The sequence below is a fragment of the Aspergillus niger genome (genome assembly GCF_000002855.4).
Source record: "Aspergillus niger supercontig An11".
NCBI classification, from domain to species: Eukaryota; Fungi; Ascomycota; class Eurotiomycetes; order Eurotiales; family Aspergillaceae; genus Aspergillus; species Aspergillus niger.
Window position 1 is genome coordinate 2,441,012 of NT_166526.1, and position 23,426 is coordinate 2,464,437.

The following is a 23,426-nucleotide window of genomic DNA, read 5'->3' on the forward strand; positions in this document are numbered from 1 at the left end:
AAGAACAGGGCAGATCTGAATATGAATTCGATCGCAGAACATGTCAATTTCTGAATGAAGAAGGATTTCACAAGGAATCAGTTCATGCCCAGACAATGATGCCTTCTTGATACGAGATACGTGTCGTACTACTGTACCATGTGGAGGATGCTTACGTTGCCCAGCTAGCTAGATGGTGTCCACCGTCTGCTCGAATAATGAACTGTAGACGTCGGGGCTATCACGAGGCCTGATGAAAATCCAGACATGTTGATATTATTTCGAATACAATAAGTAAGTAAGATGGTATAGGAATGATGATCTAAAACTTCCAGGTCCAATTAAGCTGACAGGTGTTCTGCATTTTGGCACCAGCGTACGAGACGTCAATACGTCAGCACTCCCATAGCCAGTGAATCCGCGCGTTTGCGTGAATATCTAGACCGAGTCATGCTCGAAATGGAGGAGACAGGCCACATCGACTGGCTCTATGGCGTTGGGAAACCCGAGACAGCCACCTGCGCCCCTGTAGTGGTGGCCGGCAAGGAGGTTGAACGAAGCGTTCGGGAAACGCGAGTTAGGCTCGAAACAAAAGTACTGCAGAAGTATGGATCCCTGATCTTGCAGGACCAAGTTCAGTTCACGGACCAAGAGGTATGGAAAGAAACAGCATCTAGCAACTACTAGTGGCCATCCGGGAATCCAAACAGCAAGCCTCTGGGACCCTCAACCTATGGTGGAAGCATAACAACAGCACTTGGGGATCCACAGATCCTCATTCGGTCGCTGATTGCTGAACCTGTAGGAGTGGGATTTCCGGCGCCTCTAGACCTGAACAGTGAACACGGACTGCCCCATTGCTGCTCCGGTCCGCATCCGTTGGTCACAATGGCGGAACTTTGCCTCTTTGTCCGTGAGGAAGTCAGTCGAGCGTGCAGAAAGTCGGCTGGTTGGCGATGGAGGCAGACGAACTGAGGGGTCATGTCCAATTCCGTCCCGGTGGCGCCGCGTTGTGCCTTCTCGCCCGTGGCTCCTCCGCCTTGTTTCTTTGTTGTCACTCGCAACCGTGCAGCGAGATGGAAAGTCACCTGTTCACGTTATATCTGCATCGCGAGTTACCGAGATAACTGTGTCGGACTCATGGGCGGACACGGAGGAGTTCGGAGGGTCGGATATCGTCACGCTGAACAGCTAAATGTCGGACGGCGCGTCCATGCCATTCGTGGAGGGTGGCATACAGAGTTCATTAAATCGACCTGGTCCAGGTGCCCCTGTCTTGGATGCACTCTCATCTACTATGTTTTGGAGGCCCTGTCGGCTGCATCATGTGGCTGTGTGGAAGTTTATTCTGCATTGATGTATCTATCTCCTAACATGAACATGATGTACCGTCCAGATTATAGAGTTTCCCCCCTTTCCACCACATTTCCCAGCGACACGGTCTGGGTATAGAAATATAAACAGGTATCTTTTGTAACATCACGGTAACATAATACCGTGCTCTGAGAATTTCGATTCTAACATGCATAATATGTGTGGATTGAGACCACTGTCCAGATGGCTATCTCTTCAGGACTTCGATCTGGGATGCGGTGGAAAGACGACAAACTGATGAATTTTCATAGCGTCGCTAGGACCCTGATAGTCAATTTATGCGACATCAAATATCTCTTCGGACCATTGAGCTGTTCGCTAATGTAGCGTTGAGGTCCATATTTGCCCCAGATAGTCCAAAACATTTCCGTGATCGTTTTTCGTGTGTCGTACTGAATATCGGAGGAACCTCAAGAATAACACTTGGGCATAGATCTGTGGGCTGAGTATCGGGAAGTTAATCAACTTGTTCCGTCGACGTTCGCAGAGCAAGGCGAGTGAAAATGGTGCCACCCTCATAGTGGACGTGGGAAACACTGATGACCAGACGCAACCGTTATCGAAAGCGTGCAAATCATAGGTTGAGGTAATGGTCGATATTGATATTCGCCATCGGATCCGGGACACAAGGATCATGCGGGGGAAGTGTACATTGGCCGGCTGAAACATATGATGGTAACATAGCTGGGTTTTCACCCCAAAGATTGAGCATCCCGTCGTCAATCTCATATTCGTTTGCAACTATAGGCCCCCGCTCATAGAGTTGGTAACCACGGCCGTGAAGTACTTCAGATTCACCAAGCGATGCTTCTGCAAGCATCGTTCCCATGTCACCAGGACTTGGTGAGAAGTTCTGGGGAAATGTGCTTTCTACAGCAGCATTCCCATCGCAGTCACCAGTAACAACAGTATTATTTCCATTAATTTGAATACTGTTATTTTCGTGGATAATCAAGGTTGGCTGGGCAGCGAAAGCCATAACAGGCGCGTTTTTGTTATGGTCTGTTTTTTTCTTGCATTTGTCTCGGGATACATAGCCTGTATCGTAACAATTTTTGACAATATCATCGACTGAATAGTTTGTTGAGAGCTCAGCTTCAGGAGTAGCTGTAATCTTAACCTTAGCCATGGTGTACTGCTGCTGGCCGTCGACATTCAGCTCCCAGCCCATTATGTCAAGGTAGCGGTCCGGCTCGATAATGCCAATGAGGTTGGTGTTGAGTTTCAGAAATGTTTCAAGGGAGACTCCATTATCATGGTCATCGCGAATGATGGAGTATGCCTTGGCTACGATGGCCCATTTAGCTTTGAAAGGGTCGTTCTGCCACAAGAAGCGAAGGATGCCCGACTTCGCTTTCTGAGTAAGGTCTGGAAACATGACTGAATAATAACCTAATAATCATTAGCCGATGTACATGCATGAGATGGAAGTGTATAGAATACTTCTGAAAGCAATGAAACTGTTCAGTGGCCGCCGTTTCCCATCCTGAGGTCGCTTGCCTCGCGTTTGATGAGAACGTTGGTTTGTACTGCCCTGAACGGCCGACTCATTATTGGTGTCCAGAGGGGGTTTCGATCTTGCAGTAGATTGCTCATTTTCGTGCGCGACCTGGTTGTTGGCCTTGGCTCGGGTGTCCTGAAGATACCTGAGGAGCTCTTCGAGTTGCTGGGGGGGCATTGTGAGGAGGAATGCGTTGAAAGCACGCTGAAGAGGTGAAGTGGTGGCATCCATATCGAACGTATATAGAGAGCTTTTTCTCAATACCAGCTAATGCTTAGGTACTTCGAGGTCTCAGCTAGAGACAGAATAAGAAGACCGATGATGAGGACATTGAGGGAGTCTGGGACCTCTGCTCTGAAGACGTTTGGATAGAGGGGGAAAGAAGTACTTAACACAATGAGAACCCTAGTGTTAAACACATAAACTAGCGTCATGTAGATACTGGTCCCAGGATAATAACAAAGATGGTAAGTTGTCTCTGCGATGAGTGTATTCTTTCACGGAAATTACCTGTATGATCCATTCACGAACTAAGTTTCACGGACATCAGGTGGCGCATGTTGTAAATCTTCAAAGAGTTTCGAACTGACCAGTCGGATCATACTAATAGATAGGCCAGACGAATCAGGCCCCACATAATTTGATTAAGTCCGTGCATCACCATAATTGTACTATATCCTCTTGGTGCTATTCCACTGCTATATCCGGATTTCAGATGAAGTATATCACAGCAATTGCCCATAGAGCACCAGCTGTGAGTATGGCATGTAATGCAGGGTCCTCAAAAGCATTGTTGCTGTCAAGAGGAATTGTTATCGCCCCATTTTCTGGGCTAAATTATAGGGTTGCCAATTATGAGCCAGCAACAATTCATTGCCCCCGATATAAGAACAAATCCCCAATATTCATTTTGGGGGTCCAGCTAAATAGAGAACTTGGAAACCACAAAGTCGAGCCCCGGATCCTGACCCATAGAATCATCAGAAGGCACATAGAAGCGCATCATATCCACAAATAACACCAAGCAAACTGTCGGAAAAGAATGTGTTGAATATGATCCCACGAATATTCCATGCAAACGATGATGGACAATTTGCCGGATCTTCCAACTGCCAGCATCAAGCCCAACAGTATATCATTGACCCATGTATACAGCTGAATTTGCAAGGGATTCAAGGAGATGATGTATATCTTTAAAAAACAACATACGCCAATTGCGTACCATGGGAATATGAGATCTAGCAACTTGGCCCCAAATGCCATGCCTTTGCTATTGAGTGCCTACTTCTCTCTAGACACAGAGAGATTGGGATCGTCAATTTGACAGGTTCAGATCAACATCGGCGAAGAACCGGGAAGTATACATCAATCTCCAGCAAGCTGATTTTGACAACTACGAAATTTCCAAGCCATATGGACCCGAGGTCTGTCGAGATAGAGGAGCCCTACTGACTTCAACTATGCTGGTTCATGCCCTTTCACTTATAAGTTTTAACTTTCAGCGTAAGCATTGAGACTAAGTTTCCTGCGATCCATATAGCCTCACCCCTGGTAATCAGCTCCTCTTCTCTGGCATAACTATCTACTCCTTTCTTGGGGTTCTTCTGTGGTCATTGGATATTCGTGAACGGAAAATGACAAGTGGGAGATCGCAACACTATCCATAACAAAATGGCATAATTGTCAGATACCGACTTCTTCTTTCTTTCTTTTCCCCTCTTCCTAACATACCACTCCCCGATGGCCTGGCGCCCATAATGTCCAAGTAGTGTCTATCTCACGCTCAATCACACCGTCACGTAACTTACAATACAGATTTAACACGGCCATGGGCCCTAAGAACAAAACCGACCCCCTGTATTTCTGTGACCCACCAACTAAGACCTATTCTGTGACACCATCTGGAGAAATTAGGAGTCGACATAAACCTGTAATATCTATTAAATGACTAGTAATTTACCGGGCCGAAAAAACATAGAGAGGCCGGGGGCTGGTGAAGTGTTACTTCATCGAGAAATGTATGGACCCACTAATAAACTATACTATGAGAGAATCGAGCTGGGCCTTTATCTTGAGGGGACAAAATATGTTTGGAGCAGCAATATTCACTAGACAGACTGAAGGCGAGAGGTATATTGTTGTCTTGTTGATACAGGGCAGGCAAGCAGACAGTAATTTCATCTAAATGGGTCTGTTGCTGCAGTTGTGGGTAGACGAAGGGGTCCTATGAGTTGGGGAGGCTCGCTGCTACGAGGCACCAGACACTTAGCCGAGACTTGTTACCATTACTCATTCAGTAGTTATGGGTGCACTGCGTGTATGATAATAGCTGAGGAACAAACAGAGAGTGGGCTGTAAGCTGAAGTTCTGACAACGTAACTTGCTCGGCATCTGTTGCATCAAGTGCGCATCGTGTTGGCGAACATTGTCATTATCGAAAGCACTGGCTACCTTACGATATTATAGAGCATAATCTGCGACCGTGTTTCATTCGTTGCTGTGGCTACCTACGATGCCGAAGAATTCCAATCACTTGCCCAAATAAATGTCGGACAGCGCCATTGCGTACCTTTCTCCTTGTTGCCGCTGGGTCCAAGAGGCCGAGGACAAATCCAAAAGGACCGGCCACAGTTGATGCCAGGCTTTTTAGTTGTCAGACTAATGCATGGCTCCTGGTGGCCCTCGCAAAGAGGGGCGCGCTTTTTGGAGAATAGCTTCGACCAATCTTCCTTGCTCGCGATTGGGTCGACGAATGTGTCATCATCTGTGGGGGTGTCTGATGTCGTCGACACCGGTGGATTGGTCTCCTTTATGGAGTCTGTAGTCACGACCGCCGCAGTTTGCTCCTCGTCTAGTGCTTTTGACTCTGCCGAGGAAACAATCTTGGATGGGGATGCAGGTAGTCGCATGGCACATACTCCATGGTCGTTCGTTGGATGCTCACGGCTCTGAATGGCTGGAGAACTCTTCGGCTTGAAGAAGCCCTTCAGCGTTTTCTGTCCAGCAATCGCCGGCGCAGGTGCCAAGCCAGCAACTGATTTTGGGCGTTTAACAGGGGAGTCGTTCTTCTCGGACCGTTTACGGACAATTCCCTTCGGTTGGGGATCGTTCTTGGGAATGGCGGGGCTGGCGACTGCTACCGTTGGGGGCTTTTCGATGGCAGCTGTCGAATCCTCATGACTCGAATTCGCACGAGAGAGCGTAGGGGTGCTAGCTGGCGAGCTCTGCGGGGCGTTGCTGGGTCTGCGCGTGAACATGTCCTTGATGCTCCTTCGTTTGTCAAACTCCGGAATCAAGCGGCCCGAAGTCGGTAATAGATACTTCGCCGTATACTCCTGTCGACGCTCGCCATTTTCGAACATTCCAGGCGGATTCATGATGTCCCGGATGTTAAGTTGCTTTCCTCCAATATTGACGGTTTCTTTGAACATCGCATACACTGGACAATGGTCGGAACCCTGTGCAGTCATGATTAGCAAGCTTTTTCTTAGGTCAGGGAAGACTATGGTACCATGAGGCCTTCTTGTATGTTTGAATCGCAGAACCACTCTTGCATATCCAAGCTACACAAGACATAGTCAATTCTTGAGCCATAATTTCCAGGACGAGCATTGATGCGCTGCTCCCAGCAGGTGTACATTCCCTTACGGCCCGGGTGAAAAGAGCGACAGATATCATGTAGAACGGGCTGTTCCCTTCCTTCTTCGCGCTCCCCAATTACCTTTCCATCTGATAGCAACTGATTGAGCACACGCCGTGCATGAGTGGACACGAACTCGTCTTCTGTCAACGTTCCTTTTCTGATAGCCTCCCCCGCATGAGCTGCATCGATCTCGCCCCGCGAGATATTTAAGTCCCCTGTCACAAACACCCTCTTTCCCATAGCTACTAAATTACGGATCCGCGCGTCCATCAGGTCAATGAAACTGCGGCGAAAAGAGTCGCGGCTCTCGTCCCGATTGGCCGGTGAATAGATGCCCAGCAGGACAAAGGCGGGAAACTCGAGAATGACACAACGTCCCTCAGAGTCTAGGGTAGCTGCGTCAACTTCAAGCTGTGACAACTGCTCGATGGTAGGATAACCACCGATCTGCTGATTCTCAGGGAGTTCCCGAAAAGAGACCGACGAGTTCGGGGGGCATAGCATCCCCGAAAGACCTTCCTCGGCGCGAATGGGAGCACATGTGGCATTGCGTGTGTAGATTACGACCCCCGAATAACCTACGGTAGTTGGTCAGATCCAGCAGTCATTAAGAGACATATCGCACATACCTTTTTTGACTCTAGGCAGACTAAAATAGCAATCCCAACCAGGCACTAGGACCATGTCATCGCGCAAGTCTTTGCGCTGGATTTTTGTTTCCTGAAAGACGACGATATCGGCCTCGAGGATGTCAAACATGGCCTTTCTGGTGTCAGTCTTCTGCTTATAGAGGGAATAATGGAAAGCATACATCGAACGTCCGCTTGCCTCTCCATGGCTCGTAAGAGAACGGATTTCTGTATTAAGTCAGCAATGCTATCCCAGCAGGCACTAGGTAGCATTACATACCGAATCCCATTGACTGAAGCCCGTTAGCATCCTTATCGCAGAGCTATGTTCGGAGAAACATACCGTTCCATGTTGTAATTCGTAACCCCATTCCGGCACTATGGATGCCAATCACACATGTCCGCCCAGGGATTACCAAATTATCCCACTCAGCGGCAATTAATAGTTATAATTCAACCACTCATATGAAAATACCACCCAGATAGATGACACCGTCACCAATTATCCACGTCAACAGAGGTGTAGTGTAGTTACAGAGCTGCGATCTACGTCGCCAATGCAACCAGGAAAGGAAGGGAGGCGACGAGGCAACGCTGAGCCGAAGGCAGCAACAAAATTAATACCTCAGGCAACCTTTGTCCAACTGGGCATATCCTGCCTGAGGCATACAATTTTCCAAGCATTGCAAATGGCACGTGATTACAGCTAGCCACTCCCGTGACCGTGACATCACGCGATCTGAACCCGGCTGCTGACATAAGCACAATGAGTGCCAGCGAATCACGGGGACGCTAAACGGCTTTTGTTTCGTTAAGCCGGAAGGGCCGACGTCCGGGATAATCCCACCGTCAAAGACGTCGTCCCATCTCTCCAACGTCACTCCTGCACCTCATCCACCTCCAGCCATGTTCCCTCAGCGCAACGCCCTTCGTCTGTCTCAGCGCGCTGCCCAGCAGCTGCGTGCTGCTCCGGTTCGCTCCACCGTCCAGCGCCGTCTCAACAGCTCCGACTCCAAGCTCCCCTCTTGGGCCGTCGACAACGAATTCAACCGCGAGAGAGAGGCCGTCAAGCACCACGCTGCTGCTACCAGTGGTGCGTATTGAGATCAATTGATGCCGAGATCTTGCAAGGATGTGGTTGTGCTAACTCAATGGCTGTCTTACTGCTCCAGATCTGTGGCGCAAGCTCTCCATCTAGTATGTGGGCTAGCTATTACTACCGCAATTGACTTCTAGTAACATTCTACTTTTTCGCAGCGCCGTCATTCCTGTCCTGATTGCCGGAGGTATCAACGCCTACAACCTTTGGACTGAGCACTGGGAACACTGGGCGCACATGCCCCCGCTCGAGGAGCGTACCGAGTACCCCTACCAGAACATCCGTGTGAAGAACTTCCCCTGGGGAGACGGTGACAAGGTGCGTCCCGGACATTTTACTCTCATGCAATGCCAATCTGAGTGCTGACGATTTTATTTCTTTCTCCAGACCATCTTGTAAGTTCCTTACACCCGAAATTTCCAGCGTCGGGCATAACTCGACAGTCAATAATAACGATGCCTTCTAACAAACTCACAGCTGGAACTCCGACGTCAACTACCACAACAAGGACAAGGCTACCTAAATGCCCGCCGTTGATTATGGGAGTACAGCGTCTTTGATTGATCTTGACTGTTGACGGGAGGGGAAATCAAAAGACATGTATATTTACTGACAAAATACGCGGAAGTAAGAATAACGAGGGCAAGGCTCTCGTTGGTGGAGTTGAGATAGCGCGCCATACAATACTGCTAAGCCATTTTTCTTTTGTTGTGCTGCCTCATTGTTCCTAATGACCAGTAACGGTCGTATTGGCTTTTCTGGGTATCTCGTCTACCCGTATTACAGGAGTAAATAGGCGCAGAGGTCGACGCCAAAGACTTCGTTGGTAGTTTTCTTATTTCTTCTGCCACCTTGCCATAACATAAACGCACAATTGACATCAGTGCGTGATTCAGTCAAGCCTCCCCCAAATCTATCCTTGCTTGTCTCTTAAAGTCCAAGTACTTCGCCGCATAATCATTTGCGAGGACCGGATCGCCCGTTAAATGCATAACAGTGGCTTTCTTGGCCACGATTTCACATTGCCCCCTGATATCTTCGATCTCCTCATACTGCTCATATGCACAGTCGAGATATCCCAAAGCGCGAGTGACATGCTCCTTCTTCAGAACCGAGTTCGTCTGTCCCTCACTCCAGAGAGTGCCCGCGATCCCCATATTCGCGTCCACAAGAAGCGAGTAGGCCTGTGCGGCTAAGCTACAGTCACCCGTTTCGAGTATCTGCGGCATGATGCTCTCAATCAGCTCAGACACGGCATCGAACTCGCGCATGCTGAGAAGGACGCCTGCCAGCACACATATGGATTCCCAGAGGCTGGGAAGGAGACGCGAGCGGTGCGCGATGCTGGCAGCTCTCATGGCAAGAGAGAAGCCGCGTTGTGGATGGCCCGTCTTCTGGAGGATGTAAGCCTTGAGACAGAGGAGCTTGACTTGCGTGAAAATGTCAAAGTTGTCTTGCTGGATAGCCTGCGCGGCTTTCTCAACTAGTTCGAGCGCGCCGCCATAGTGGCCTTGGCGAATACGGAGGTCGATCGTGAGAATGGAAAGAAGAAGGGTAATGTCGTTGTCAGGGAGTTGGATGGCTTGCAGTTGAGCGAGGAGTTGTTCGGCTGCAACTCGGTTGTCGCTAGATGTTGTGAGTGGGTTGTCAAGGATTTGAGTGCCAGGAACCTACCGATATATTTGCCGTTGCAGCTGGAGGATACCGGAGAAGAACGTCCAATATTGATATGTTTTAAGAGATCGAAGCTTTTCTGGGGAGATTTGGTTCATTCGGGCTGATACCTCTGTGTAGCGGCCCTGCTGTGCTAGCTTTGGAGGGTCAGTGATGTTACTCGCTGAAATAGACCGCTGACATACTAATTGACAGCTACGGAACGTGCTCTTGAGATGGTCTTCGAATGGTGCTTTGTTTGCGTAGCATTCGCGAAAGGTCTCGCTGCTCAGCCATGCTAGATGTGTGATACCTGAAAAGTGTGTCTTAGCAAGAATTATCACAATGGAATAATACAGATGCGAACCTATTCTAGAATAAAGTGCAGTCTGTAGCAGAAGCTGCGGGCCTACCGAGTTGGCCAGGTTCTTTGTAACGTTGAGGTGTGAGGCTCGAATTATGTTCTCGATAGACGAGGCCAGACTTTCTCCCTGGGAGATGTTAGTTTTCAGTGATCCATGAGGTTCGTCGATATAGGGAGACTTGCATTACGCATCTCCAGCTTCGCTTCGCTCAATAGCGTTGTACTCAGAAGACTCCACATCTCTGTCTCTTTTGCCTTGGCCTTGAGGAATGCTAGGCCTTCCTTTTCGTTGCCCAACATTCCTGTGTTTTGAACGTCTCTCATGTGCTCTGGAAAAGCCTTACCGAAGTGATACAGCCAACTCATACAGAAATTCAAGCAGTTCATATCGTGAGATTCTCGAGCAATGGAAACAGCCTCCTGCATGGCAGAGACGGCCTCGCTGTAGCATCCAAAATCTGCCTGCAGGATAGCTAGATTCAGCAACGCATACTGATAGGAGCTTCGATCGCGACTGTGCATCGTGCAGTCGAAGTAACGGTGCAGGTTGTCAAAGGAGGATGGATAATCTCCTGCCCTCCAGGCATCCAGGAACCTAGAGAGTCAGCATCCCGAGGTGTCGCGAATACATTGGCAAAAGGCATACCTCAGATAGTGCATTAGACTAGGAACAGTCACACCCGAAGTGATGATACGTTCTAATTGGGCTTTCATGTCATCCGGCACTCTTCCCCCCAGACCTAGACAGCAATCAGTATTGATCATGCGGACATGAAGATGGGGTTTTTATTACTCTGTAGCTCGCTTATTTGAAATTCTAGGAGCCGTTCGACATCCTTTGTGCTGACGTACTGTTCATCCTCCGAGTCATCCTCGATGCTGCCGTAGGCGACCTGCGCAAGGGAGTCCGTTGTATTCAGGCCAAGATTCAGCAGGTTGACATCCACGGGTGCCTGTTCGAGAGACGGATTCTTCCGCGCCCATACATGGTACGTTGGCAGTCGATACTTGACAAACCCCCTCCAGAGCTTGACGGAGTCATGGAATTGCAGTCTGGTGAACTCTAGCTGAGAACGTCTGACAAACGCACCCAAGGGAGAACAGCGTGACAGGCGCATGCAGCCCGTCTCCGGTGCAAGGCCCGCATCTCGATCGCGAATTTGCTCTTCGCGAGTTTTGGCTAGAATAGCCGAGATGTCAGCGAAGAAGACTTCCAACGCATCGCAGCAATCAAGGGACCAGATCTTTTTCAGAAAAAGATCCCAGATTGTACGGCCAGGGACGGAGGACGGGTGGCCCGTTAGATTAACCTCCAGGTCAGTGATGGAGACGGAGCATTGCGTTCCCTGATCTCCCGCTTGGGAAATGGATTGTTCTCTTTCCAAGGGGCTGAGACAGGCTACCAGGTACGAGAGGACATGAATGGCGGAGGAGTTGGGAACGACTCCTTCAGTATAGATGGAGATGAGACAAAGAAGGGCGATCTTGGAAGGGGTAAGATAGCGACTCATGGTGGTTAAAGGTCATACATGGCTTGGCCCCACCAGGAGGAGGCTATGATAGTTGCAGCCACCACGCGGCCTGCAGTTCGCAAAGTCCCAGACAGCTAGATGGAAATCAAGTGGTGTTGGACTGTCCGAGTGAGAACAGCAGAGAGACACAGAAGCAATGGGCAGAGTGGATACTGATTGTTTTGATTCTTTCGGATGCTGTTGGCCAGACCAATCCTCGCGCAGACGGCAGGCATAAACAGAACCGTGGAGGAAAAGCGTGAAAGGGGAGTGGAAAAAGAATAGTGCAATGCAGGATATAGATGAAAGCAACGAAGAGACAAGTACATACGACCACAGGGTGTGGAAAACAGGGCTTCCCGTCCGCTCAGCCGTACTTAAGCCACACGCCGGGAGGTTAGTAGTTGGGTGGGTGACCACCAGCGAATCCCTTCTGTTGTATGTTTTTGCTCTTTTTTTTTTTGGTTTCACCACTTGCTCTTGGAGCCAAGTAAATGACAGTCGGATGTTGGAGAGCCCTGGGCAATATTATTATCAGTAAATAATTTCTGGTTATTGAACTCCTACCGTCCAATGAGCCACTTGTGACCAAGTGCCCTTACCAGACATTATGACTATTGTAACTGTAGCCGCCGACTCCATCTTAGGTTTGTTGTCAACAACCAACCGGTGCTTCCTTTCCTTTTTGCTCCACACCATGTTCTCTCATACATGGGGCAGTGCATCCGGCGCCTAAAGCCTGATACAATACGCTCAATGATCGGCGAATCGCAACGAGTCTCTCAATACTTACGTGATTGCATTATTGCCGCTGCTCCAAGAACAACCTAGACATGTCGGTGGTTACGACACTCCGTTTCCCACAGACTGTCCACTTTCCCAGATCACAAGGGGAAGAGGCCAATTAAAGCTGACATATTGCCGCGGAGAGTATTCTTATGAGTGGCTAGAGGAACTGTGTTCACTTATAGATATTATTCTTGTCTTGAAATCTGCTGTGCCTGATCACCACCTCGCGTCCCGTTTTGGTATTATGCATTAGCACGGCATCTATAGCGGCCGCAATTGGTCTCATAATACAGACCTACGAATCGGTAGCTCGCTACAAGATAGAGAGGCTGAGTTGTGCAACATGCAGCTGTGCCCGCATCTGCCCTCATCACTTCTTCCGTATCATCCACCGTTCAAGTCAATACTACCAAAGACGGCATCAGCACACTACTGGTATAAGGTAGAATATGGAGCACACAAAGTCCGCACGTAAGGGTACTATCCTATTATGTCTGGAATATCTGGCCCACTGATCCTTGTGTCCACAGTTACGCCCGATAACTACGCTAGAGCAATCATCTCGCTGTCACGAAGATACTCAAGCACCTCAGCCTTCCCAGGAAACAATTATGTGGACATTGCAGAATGGATGATTCAAGAGCGTTACCTTCTCAACTCCGTAAAGCAAGAGAAAGATGCCATCTCGTCCCCATTCTGGTCGGAGAAGCCACACGACTTAGTTGTGGTATATAACAGCGGCGAGAGGCAGTGGGATGTGCAACAATATAGCCAAGAGCAACACGAAGACTTTTCCGCTGCTACCCCTGTTCCAGCAAGCGGTTCGGGGAAAATAGTCTTCATTAGAGGTTTCATATCACCATCGTGGGTGTCGGCCATTGGCAGCAAGTACAACATCGAACCGGAGTTCTTCAAACGACACATGGATTTTCTTTCTATGTGCATCGACAGGCATTCATACAGCTTTCCATCGCTTGTTAGCTCCTCAAATAACATTATACGACTTTGTGTAAGCACTATTCTTCATCGTGATGATTTCGGCGGACAGGATCTGCAATCACAGCGGTCATATCAACGCTCAGAACTTGGAAGTTATAGGTTACAGCAGCTTGGATCTAATAGAGTCCGCTGCGGTGACTCTTTGGTGCGCGAATACTCTACTGTATGCCCACGCTTCTCTGTGATTGAACAATGGATATCACTCTACATAACAAAGACTGATAGAGAATGGGCCGGTAAGAGATGATATGCTTCCTAAAAAAGAGAATATGTGCTGATACGAGAATTAAGTCATTGCCTGGATGGATCATGGTAGACCCTTAGAAGAATCTCCTCCAGGACCATGGTCAAGTCATTTGAAATCCAAGGCTACGGCCTTACCAATCCTCCAGTATCATCCCAAGATGGCATTTCGAACCACTAGCAACCGTCTCGACCCAGATGCGAATGTCACAGCAGAGGTTCAGCAAAGCACAACCATTCTCCCCTTGCAGTACGACTCACTGATCGCCCTAGTCGATTTGGCACGTCGCGCTCCTCAGGATCCGCTTTCCATGTGCATCCCATTGTTTGCACATGCGGCTTTCTCTGAAGTTCAGTTCCTAAACCTCATGGAATCCAGAATTCAGAAACAAGTAAACTCCATAGTCGAGGGTCTCTCAACTGACGCGTTGGGTACACTTCAATACTTCTCTAACATCCTTAATCGTCATGCCCAACAGCTGAAGGACAGTACTCGCGCTCTTTTCAAATTGACCGAGCGAAGCAGCCAAGGGCTGGATGGAACCAGAGTGGAAAAACAAATTGCAAAAAATGCTGGGCCTCTGGGTCTCGACATCGGCTCGTGCCGGCAGATCTCAGGCACTGAAATGGTCAAGAATGTGAGATCCAGTAGTTCTGATGGTACCTTTACATCAGAAGGGCTACTGGAAGACTATGAACAGCTTTATGCCCGTTGTATGGAGTTGTCCGACTTGTGTACTCAGGGTATCAGTCTGGCTATGAATAAAGCCACAATTGATGAATCCCGCAGAGCGATTGAGCAGTCTGAGAGGGTGAAGAAACTTACTCTGCTTGCGACGCTTTTCATTCCCCTTAGCTTTAGCTCCAGCTTGTTGGGCATGAACATTGATCTTCTTGGGCAAAATTCGGTGCAGTCTTGGTGGTTTTTGGTCTTGTGCATTCCAATAACTCTGTTTGCTTACATCTTCTACCTTTGGGATTCTCAAGCCCTGAGGCGATGCTTAGTGAGATTCTGGAAAAGATGGTGCCGTGCTAAGAGGAACGTGACAGCTGCAAAAAGCTGGAAGGATCCTAGTTACATTGTGTGATCTTATAGCTTTAAACTTGCAATGGCACCGTCGATACAAACATTTTTTCACGGCATTGGTTATAAGCTACTTGAGCTTAAAAGCCTGGAGCCTGAAGCATATTAACAAGTTCGTCAAAAATTCGGCTTACTGTAGATTATCTGCCATGTCGCCATGTTGCACCATACTCGATCAGGCTACGCTAAACCCCCCAATGCAACTGCAATGATAATCTGGTCTCCCCTTCCTTTGCACGCTCCGGATGCTGTCAATCAGGACCACAGTTGCCTTTCATCTAGTATCCATGGCTCCTTTGACTACCGAGTCAGTGCTTTCCCCTTCACATCCAATAGAAGGTATGTATTGGATGGTGGTATTCGAAGTTACATACTAACCAAGACGGCCACCAGCTTCCCCGCAGTTCGCGCCTGCATTTTCGACCTGGACGGACTGCTCATCAACACGGAGGACATAATCACTCTGTCTACGAATAAGCTCCTTGATAAATATGGGAGACCTGCCTTTACACGGTCAATCCGAGCCCAGCTTATGGGCATTCCCAAATCGACGAACGGCGATGTATTTCACAACTGGGTAATTGCCTATACCCCGAGAGCAATTCGCTCGCGAGTCGACTGAGCTAATGCAAGCGCATTTTCCAAATTGCAAGCCGCTTCCTGGGGCAGAGAGACTTCTTTCAAATCTCAGCCGCGCGCGTAGTACTTCTTCGATGGCCAAGATACAGATGGCACTGGCATCTAGCACCAAGAGCCATAGCTACGAGTTAAAAGCTTCGAGTCCGGGAACAGAACAGCTGCTTGGCTTCTTCCAGTCAGACAGGAAGGTTCTAGATGACGACCCACGATTGCGACAGGGTCGAGGGAAGCCGGCTCCTGACATTTTCTTGATCGCATTACAGACGTTGAACTCAGCTGCAGATTCTAGTGAAACCCCAATCTCGCCCAATGAGTGTTTAGTCTTCGAAGATAGTGTAATTGGGGTGGAGGCTGCAAGACGGGCTGGAATGAGAGTAGTTTGGGTACCACATCCAGACGTGGCTGGCGAGTATCAAGCAAGGCAGGAGGATGTTCTGGCTGGCAGGACGAAGTTGATTGATATTGGAGACGACTGGCAACTAGGGGAGATTGGTGGCAGTTGGGCTGAATGTATAAAGAGCCTAGAGCACTTCGACTACGAGAAGTACGGCATCGATGTGCCACTTTAAGTGTTGACGGAAGAGTTTCGATCCGATCTTTCTTTGATAAGAGTCAAATATATGAGGTGAAAAGCCTCCTCGTTCCTAAATAACGAGAACGTCGATGCGTGGAGGGAGCATGAGCGATATTGCAGCATGACTGATATCAAGGATCAACCACTGATGTGACCGCGCGTTCTTAGGTGCTGAATATCATAACTTACCTTAATTTTCGAGAAAACCCCTGATCGTTAGGCACTTTACAGCATGAGTGTTCATTGTTTGTTCTAGCATGCCCGGCTTCTTACAGTTTGTCCCGTTTGACTGTCATAGACAAGCCCTGCTCCAAGTTCGAGTGTCAAACGGACGAGTTCCACAAACGCTGGCACAACAGTCACTACTTAACATGGTATTCATCAGGACCTTATAACCACTTACAATGATTGAAACGAGTGTACGCCACCATAGGAAGTCGCGGAGAAGAAACCAATGGTTTGAGGGTCTTGGGAGACAAGAACCCGAACGGGATATGTGATGTTTTGACAAGCTAGAAAATTTTGGCTCTGATAACTTATAGAGCGAGGGAAAACATGAAAATAATATATATATTTATAACAGAATGTACGTGAGAACGTCCAGCGTTCAGGAATTAGTTCTATGTTATTTACACCCACCATAAAACGGCGTCTAAAGAGAAATCGACCTGTTATGGGGCATCCTGATCTTGTATAGCAGCGCCACATATGCTCTGTTCGCGTTAGTATTCTCGATAATATTTAAATTGGGGCCAGGAGATTGAAAATACCTGTCGCCTAGTCATAAATTCCTTATACATTCCTAGCCATATTTCTCGAAGATGGCAGTCATCTCGCTGACCAGTAGCAGGGTTGACCTCGCAAGGAGGCTGGGTTTGCTCGATCACATGTTGAGTAGCTGCAACCCATGGCTAGCGCCAGACTTAGCACAGTTTCAATGGAGTCCATATGGTGCCAATTTCCTTGTTACGTACCTTGGGAACTGGCCAGTCCGAGAAATGGAGATATTTAGCGGTTCTTAGAATCTTTTCGGCATCCCAGGATTCATATGTATTGCCCAAATATGCCTCATGATTCTTGGCGCGGAATTCTCCCGTCAAAAGCATGTAAGGGCGATGCGGTATAACGAGGGTATCATCTTCGTATAGCTTGTTCACAATCTCCATGTCATATTCTTCAGAAGGATTGTCCCATATCTCTTCCAGTAGGCGATTGAACTCATCCGTGGATGGTTGGATGAGCATTAGCCCAGATGTGAACACTCGTTCTTTCGGATAGAACCAGTAGGCCAGTGGCATGGCGACCGGAGCCGGTGGGAGCAGGAACAGCTCGTCCATTGTCTCCATGTGTGTTAGTTGAGATGAGAAACACCATGACTGGGCTACGAACCTGCAACAGGGTAGCGTCAGAGTCTAAGTTGAGAACCCTGTCGTAATCGGTTTGATTAAAAGCGAGGAGCTTCGTGTAGCTCGTTGACCATGGTGCTGCGCTCATTCTTAATTTAGAGTCTTCCTGCGCAATGATTTGACTTACCTCCTGCTCCTCCCTTCTTAATTACCTCGATTGGCTTAAGCTTCACGTCATACTTATCTCTTGCAAAACGAAGTAAACGTGCTTCAAGTGAACTATCATTCTCAGACACGAGAAACTTGGAGGGATACATCAGCACGAGATCGGCTTTTGTACCGAGACGATGAAGGGCCTCAAAGATCATGACTGAATTGCAGAGATAGGACCTGTCTGTGGCATATTGAGTGTATGCAAATCGCGACCAGTCAACGCGCTCGCCAGACAAGCCTGTGTAATAAGGATCGGAGCCTCTTGCGGCATTCGGATGCTTCGGAAGTCGTAATAATGTCACAAATCCCAAAAGAGTGGACGCAACTAAAAAGAAGGCGCGGAGGACTTTCGGTGTTCGTGTGAACATTTTTTCTACAGTAGCTGATCGCAAGACTTAAAGAGCAAGCTACCCATAAAATCTTACGCCAGGATTTGCCTCGTCTTTTAATGGTTAGAGAAGATAAAGGAGTGTGGTAAGGTGCATTTAACGAAATTAAATCCCATCAGGCCTTGAGGCAGCCCCTCAGCTGGCTAGGCATAGACTACGGTAGGTGGCTGAGAATGGGCGGCTAGGCGCTGCCCATGCATGATCTGAAGCACGCTATAACCCACCGCAGCTACTGATTGGAATAGGATGATGGCCCGTGCCCACCACAGCGCTAACATGCATTGGATAGAGCCAACTAGTACTGCGGGAGAGTTCAGGGTCCTTGTTTATTCCCAGCCTTGTCATCATCCCCAAGCACATTGAGCTGAAGGTCAACTTTTACGCTTGCTAAGGTAGAAGCGATAGGCATTTTACCATCAATTCAAGGTGTGAGCAATTAATCATATAGTGCTCTTGCGACTTCGTCCTGACTCGGTACTATGATTGAACTAATCACGAATGAAAGCCATACATCTGGCTTGATGGTCCCTGTAGTACCTTCGACCCGGATGCACATCCATTGTTCACTGGTCAGTGGGTTCTTGTGCAACCCCACTCACTATAAGGACTCGTGCGGCTATGGATAACAGCTGGCATATTAGGGGCGCTTAGATATCCGAATGATGGGCCTGTACTTAATCTAGTTGGTTGACGGTTATCCAACCTGAATCTCCAGTCCAAGTATTCGCTTTGACGATTCAAGTTGGCCAGACGATTCAAGTTGGCCTTTTCTTGTGAGATATGCGCAAATTTAGAACGCCATACCTACTGTCATAATTCATCTCGAGATTTGCGACATCAACCACTAACCTCTAACCCCAATTCACCTGTGTCTGGTGCCTCAGCTCAGTCTGGCGGCGGCGGCGAGATTGCTTACTTGAGTCAATTTACACCAGAGTCTTCGAATGGTATCGGTAGGTTACTTACTCCCTCTTGAATTTCTGTCGAGCCAGACCATTCAACATCACGTCGGTTTTTTGGCACGACCTTAGGGTTCTCTAACAGGCCTTCCTTCTTAGGGATGCGACGACGACAGCAGCAGTGCTTTTTTGCCTTTTGGACCCTCTGCCTCGAATATGTTCTCTGCTCAGGCCCCCGAGTGATGCCCTGGTCAGACAAGAAGTTTGGACCCGATGGCCCCTGGCAAGCAGTTTCTGTGCAAATCGGGAGTAACTACACCGAAATCATTGTTCCTTCATCGGAAGTGGCTTTGTACCCGGGAGGAAGTTGGGAAAGTAAGATCCTACTATCTTCGATTTGCGACAACAAAACTCTCTCGTCCGTGTGCTATGGGAATATAGCTGGCCTCTTTGACAGCGATATATCAGCCAGCTTGGATAATAATTCGATAGAAATGCCTCCATATGGGACTTGGGGTGATGTGGATTGGGGTTTCACAGACGCAGTTCCTGTTTACGCAAAAGCAAGACGAGCAACGGACTATATAACCATCAGCGGCTCCCCTGTACCTGATGTTGATCTGATCATAATATATGCGGGATGGCAGACTTACCCTGGTGGGCAAGCGTACCCACTGGAGGTGGGGATTCTATCACTTGGAAGCCCAGCGATCAATCAGACCTTGGAAACGTGATCAAGATAAACACAACCTTTGTCACCAGCTACTTTTATGAGCAGGAGGGGTCACTGAACATACCATCTTATTCTTACGGTATGCATATTGGCTCCGCATCTCTGGGAATTCCTGGATCGCTACTTTTAGGGGGCTATGATCAGAATAGAGTGATGGGTGAGGTGTCCTCCCAGGCATTTTCAAGTGGAAGCTTCCCAATTGAGCTGCTCGATATAACTATTGGAGTTGCAGAAGGTGGGTCGCCATGGAATTATACAAACAAAACAGGGCTTTTGGCGCAGGGGAATTCTTCCCTGGACTCTGGTCTCAGCGTCATTGTGGATCCAGCAAATCCATATATATATCTGCCTCAGAGCTCATGCGATGCGATAGCCGCTGAGTTGCCTGTCACATACCACCCTGATTACAGCCTCTATTTTTGGAACACATCTGACCCACAGTACGATACAATTGCAACTTCACCAGGTTACTTGGGTTTCAAATTCAGCAAGGATAACCTCAACAACGACTTTATCACGATCAAAGTCCCCTTCGCTCTTCTGAATCTCACACTAGAGGCACCGCTCGTGAAGACACCAACGCAATATTTCCCGTGCATGGCTACCAATAGCACTCCTGTTCTAGGCCGTGCTTTTCTTCAAGCAGCTTTCATAGGAGTCAATTGGCTGGGTGGAAAATGGTTTTTAGCTCAAGCACCAGGACCGGGAGGCTCTTTCATTGTCGATACCGTGTCCATAGGGGACAATGATTCCACTATTTCGGCAACAACAAACAGTTGGGAAGCCACCTGGAAGAGCACCTGGAAGGCGATACCTGCAGGTTCTACTTCAAATACAAATACGACGAACGCAAATACAACAAGTACATCAATGAGCGGCCCAAGTACTAACGAAAGTGGTCTCTCAACGGCTGTCAAAATTGGCATTATTGTCGGCAGCACTATTGGCGGGCTATCGATAATTACTATTCTCTCTGGGCTCTGTATCCATCACCGTCGACAACATAAGAAAGCATTAATTTCAGACGAAAGTCATGCGGCAGAACAAACAGATCACGGATCCTCAGCGCATCAGTTGATGCCTGTGGAGGCACCTGATAGCATATGGAACCAAGCAAACGAGTTACACAGCCAAGAAAGACATGAGATGGGCTCGGAAAGAGGACCTTTCTATGAACTGGGCCCGGAAAAAGGTGCCCTGGTTGAATCAGATCAAAGATCTAGGTTTCAGGAAGGCCCTTTTGAGCTACCAGAGCAAACATCCGTCTCGTGGTCTTCCAATGTTATCTAAAAGCGCCTCATTTCTGTAATGTACATAGCTGGCAGCGAGTTTTCACCATACTACCTTAATATATTTAGTGCAGCTTAATAGTTTACACACCCTACCATTATCACATTTACTTCTTATGAAAAACAACCATACAAGTTCTATAGGCCTCTGGTCACATTCCAGTCCAACCAGATTCCTTTAGTGGTTGCACATGATACATAAGATCTTTCTTTGCTTCACAAGTATATTGTGTCCTGGAGAAAGTCTTACTCATATCTTTAGACGCTTTAACTCCATCGGCCTTCTCGAGGGACGGGTTGTCGTTGATCTTCTAGCAGCTGAAATCGGGACGCTCTGTCCGACGCAGCCAATTCATGACTCCATTCCTCGTCTGGAGGGGCCGGAATTGATGCAATCGTTATTAGGATCTCAGCCATGTTGTGGGTTATCTGATTCTTGATATGAAGTACATAGAGTCGGAAATAGATGCTGGCACCCGTTCATGTTCCAGTTCAATCAACGTCGTGGTATAGCTTACTTTGCTTATTATGACCAGGCAGATACTGCCAAGATGGCTGCAGGTAATTGGAAGGCCCTTCGCACTTGAGCCTGGGATGAGATTTCTGGCATCCGATACGTAGCAGTATCTATCTTCAAGACATTTATCTTGGTAGCCTCCGTATACACGAGTAGTAATCGACGTATCTTTAGTAATGTTACTTAATTGAAGGAGTAACTGGCAGGTGTAAATTTCGACCGGACTAGTACCAATACACATCCATGTAGGAAGTAGCCTTGACAACGCGGCCGTTTTCATAAAGTCGGAGCCAAAGCCCTCTGTGATATTCGCAGTGAATACGATCTGGTTATTTTGGTGCTACATCTGCTCCACTTTCGTCTATGTTGTCTCTGTTTATAACACACTTCCCTGGCATACCATTATGATTACACTTCATCGGCGAAAGGTCCTTCAACGCCTTGGTATTCACCTCTGGGAAATGTTTCAACCTGTGCTCATAATCTGGTAAAATTGCCTTTCACCCTAAAATATTAGCGCAAGAAAAGATGCCTCGGTCTCAGAACAAGAGAAAAGCTTCAGGTCAGGACGTCCCCCATATAGACTCAGAGAATACTCTTGAGACTCATCAAGGAATACTAGAGCCATCTGCACCTGCTCACCGTATGGGCCAAGAGAGTTCTAAGGTGAAGGTTTCAGGATCAATAACTGCTCTCGCTCTGAGCTCAGATGACAAGTTGATTGCTATCGCCCTTGAGAAACGCATCGACATCTATACGCGAGTGGGTAGCACTTTCCAATTGGTCGATAATTCAGAAGAAGGGCCATCGGACATCTTGCAACTTTCCTTTGCACCAAATGTGGCAAGTACTGGATGATATATTCTTGTTTCATCAGCGGACCAGGTTAAGGTTTGGTATCTCAATAGCGAAGGGAAGATATTGGATCCCTCAGGTGGTCAAAAAGTCGACATTTCCGAGCTATCGACTGAAGCAGCTGAAGGGATAACTACAAAGCTTATCTGTACCCATGGGTGGGGACAGAACGAAGAAGCAATCTTGTCGATTCAACAGGCGATCAAGGACACATTGAGCAAAGCTTTGGATACCCATAAAAGCGAGCATCAGACCAAGCTGGAAGGAAATACTGCGCTCTTCAGTCCGGATGGGAAATTTATGATATGCTTCAATCAGGATGATGCTTTCGCGATCGATATAGAGCTCCGTCGTTTCTCAAGAGTTATAGTCTGGGATGTCGAGCTCAAGCAGCCTCGATGCGACTTACTTGGTAGCTCGAGTAGAATTCTGACTGGAATTCTGTGGGTGGGCATTTGTCCAGACTCGAAACTAATAGGAGTTATTGAGAGGGACCAGACAGTCCGGATTTGGTGCGCAGAGAGTGGCATTTGCATGAACATCCTTAATCGTTCTTCCACGAGTGGCGCATGGAATGGTATATTCTCCCCGAATTCCAAACAGATCGCCTTAGTCCTAGACGGCACTGGACCTTCGAAGATAAAAGTTTTTGATACAGCTACCAAAGCAAAGGTATACGAGTGGAAGTGCCCTGCATTTACAATCGAGTCTATGGATTGGAGTCCTAATGGCAAACTCTTGGCTACCGCAGGCCACTTCGGTGAATTCATCCTCTGGGATGTCACAAGCGGGCTGGAAAGAATGAAGTGGCGTCCATATCAACGTGGAGAAGGGAGTGATGCAGGTTCAAACTCTGCTTCTGACATACGGTTTTTCGATGGTGGGAAAAAGCTCATGTTTAACTGGAGTGGTGTGGCAACTATGGTCTATGATTTCATGTCCCTTGCTATGCATGAGTTTCCTCCGGGTGCGGCGGGTGTTAGAGGACCGGTTTGCTCTAGAAACGCTGCGTTCCTGCTCATTGCCCATACTGATTCGACGCTGAGGCAATGGAAGCTTGACTAGGAGTATGGTTGTGTGCTGTCTAGATGACTGTGGTTAACT

General features: G+C 48.0%; 11 protein-coding genes and 1 non-coding gene across 12 annotated transcripts; 7 read left to right on the forward strand and 5 right to left on the reverse strand.

Moving 5' to 3' along the window:
- Positions 1-438: 438 nt before the first annotated feature.
- On the forward strand, positions 439-1,174 carry An11g10170 (hypothetical protein; the record flags this gene model as incomplete). Its single annotated transcript, XM_059750541.1, has 3 exons — positions 439-633; positions 751-900; positions 1,052-1,174. 3 exons carry the CDS (start codon positions 439-441, stop codon positions 1,172-1,174), a joined length of 468 nt encoding a protein of 155 aa, XP_059606405.1.
- Positions 1,175-1,927: 753 nt separating this feature from the next.
- Positions 1,928-3,031, reverse strand: An11g10180 (uncharacterized protein; the record flags this gene model as incomplete). The annotated part of the gene is made up of 2 exons (XM_001394939.3): positions 1,928-2,745; positions 2,797-3,031. The coding sequence occupies 2 exons, from the start codon at positions 3,029-3,031 to the stop codon at positions 1,928-1,930; spliced, it is 1,053 nt and encodes a 350-aa protein (XP_001394976.3).
- A 2,112-nt stretch (positions 3,032-5,143) lies between these two features.
- An11g10190 (uncharacterized protein) lies at positions 5,144-7,477 on the reverse strand (the record flags this gene model as incomplete). The annotated part of the gene is made up of 7 exons (XM_059750543.1): positions 5,144-5,301; positions 5,424-5,810; positions 6,036-6,312; positions 6,366-7,075; positions 7,127-7,259; positions 7,309-7,354; positions 7,470-7,477. The coding sequence occupies 7 exons, from the start codon at positions 7,475-7,477 to the stop codon at positions 5,144-5,146; spliced, it is 1,719 nt and encodes a 572-aa protein (XP_059606406.1).
- A 555-nt stretch (positions 7,478-8,032) lies between these two features.
- On the forward strand, positions 8,033-8,748 carry An11g10200 (uncharacterized protein; the record flags this gene model as incomplete). The annotated part of the gene is made up of 5 exons (XM_001394941.3): positions 8,033-8,219; positions 8,299-8,323; positions 8,384-8,543; positions 8,613-8,620; positions 8,703-8,748. 5 exons carry the CDS (start codon positions 8,033-8,035, stop codon positions 8,746-8,748), a joined length of 426 nt encoding a protein of 141 aa, XP_001394978.1.
- Positions 8,749-9,121: 373 nt separating this feature from the next.
- An11g10210 (uncharacterized protein) lies at positions 9,122-11,753 on the reverse strand (the record flags this gene model as incomplete). Its single annotated transcript, XM_059750544.1, has 7 exons — positions 9,122-9,851; positions 9,900-10,036; positions 10,085-10,191; positions 10,292-10,369; positions 10,431-10,837; positions 10,889-10,982; positions 11,036-11,753. The coding sequence occupies 7 exons, from the start codon at positions 11,751-11,753 to the stop codon at positions 9,122-9,124; spliced, it is 2,271 nt and encodes a 756-aa protein (XP_059606407.1).
- A 325-nt stretch (positions 11,754-12,078) lies between these two features.
- Positions 12,079-12,197, forward strand: 5S rRNA. Its single transcript, XR_009468031.1, has one exon. It is a non-coding gene; the product is annotated as a 5S ribosomal RNA (ribosomal RNA).
- A 23-nt stretch (positions 12,198-12,220) lies between these two features.
- On the reverse strand, positions 12,221-12,362 carry An11g10230 (hypothetical protein; the record flags this gene model as incomplete). The annotated part of the gene is made up of 2 exons (XM_059750545.1): positions 12,221-12,271; positions 12,321-12,362. The coding sequence occupies 2 exons, from the start codon at positions 12,360-12,362 to the stop codon at positions 12,221-12,223; spliced, it is 93 nt and encodes a 30-aa protein (XP_059606408.1).
- A 670-nt stretch (positions 12,363-13,032) lies between these two features.
- Positions 13,033-14,872, forward strand: An11g10240 (hypothetical protein; the record flags this gene model as incomplete). The annotated part of the gene is made up of 3 exons (XM_001394944.3): positions 13,033-13,704; positions 13,759-13,777; positions 13,833-14,872. The coding sequence occupies 3 exons, from the start codon at positions 13,033-13,035 to the stop codon at positions 14,870-14,872; spliced, it is 1,731 nt and encodes a 576-aa protein (XP_001394981.3).
- A 204-nt stretch (positions 14,873-15,076) lies between these two features.
- An11g10250 (uncharacterized protein) lies at positions 15,077-16,076 on the forward strand (the record flags this gene model as incomplete). Its single annotated transcript, XM_059750546.1, has 3 exons — positions 15,077-15,207; positions 15,262-15,430; positions 15,468-16,076. 3 exons carry the CDS (start codon positions 15,077-15,079, stop codon positions 16,074-16,076), a joined length of 909 nt encoding a protein of 302 aa, XP_059606409.1.
- A 676-nt stretch (positions 16,077-16,752) lies between these two features.
- Positions 16,753-18,008, reverse strand: An11g10260 (uncharacterized protein; the record flags this gene model as incomplete). Its single annotated transcript, XM_001394946.3, has 5 exons — positions 16,753-16,794; positions 16,852-16,992; positions 17,056-17,421; positions 17,471-17,565; positions 17,615-18,008. 5 exons carry the CDS (start codon positions 18,006-18,008, stop codon positions 16,753-16,755), a joined length of 1,038 nt encoding a protein of 345 aa, XP_001394983.1.
- Positions 18,009-19,568: 1,560 nt separating this feature from the next.
- An11g10270 (uncharacterized protein) lies at positions 19,569-20,951 on the forward strand (the record flags this gene model as incomplete). The annotated part of the gene is made up of 2 exons (XM_059750547.1): positions 19,569-19,896; positions 19,930-20,951. The coding sequence occupies 2 exons, from the start codon at positions 19,569-19,571 to the stop codon at positions 20,949-20,951; spliced, it is 1,350 nt and encodes a 449-aa protein (XP_059606410.1).
- A 1,044-nt stretch (positions 20,952-21,995) lies between these two features.
- An11g10280 (uncharacterized protein) lies at positions 21,996-23,387 on the forward strand (the record flags this gene model as incomplete). The annotated part of the gene is made up of 2 exons (XM_059750548.1): positions 21,996-22,314; positions 22,345-23,387. The coding sequence occupies 2 exons, from the start codon at positions 21,996-21,998 to the stop codon at positions 23,385-23,387; spliced, it is 1,362 nt and encodes a 453-aa protein (XP_059606411.1).
- Between the last annotated feature and the right edge of the window lie 39 nt (positions 23,388-23,426).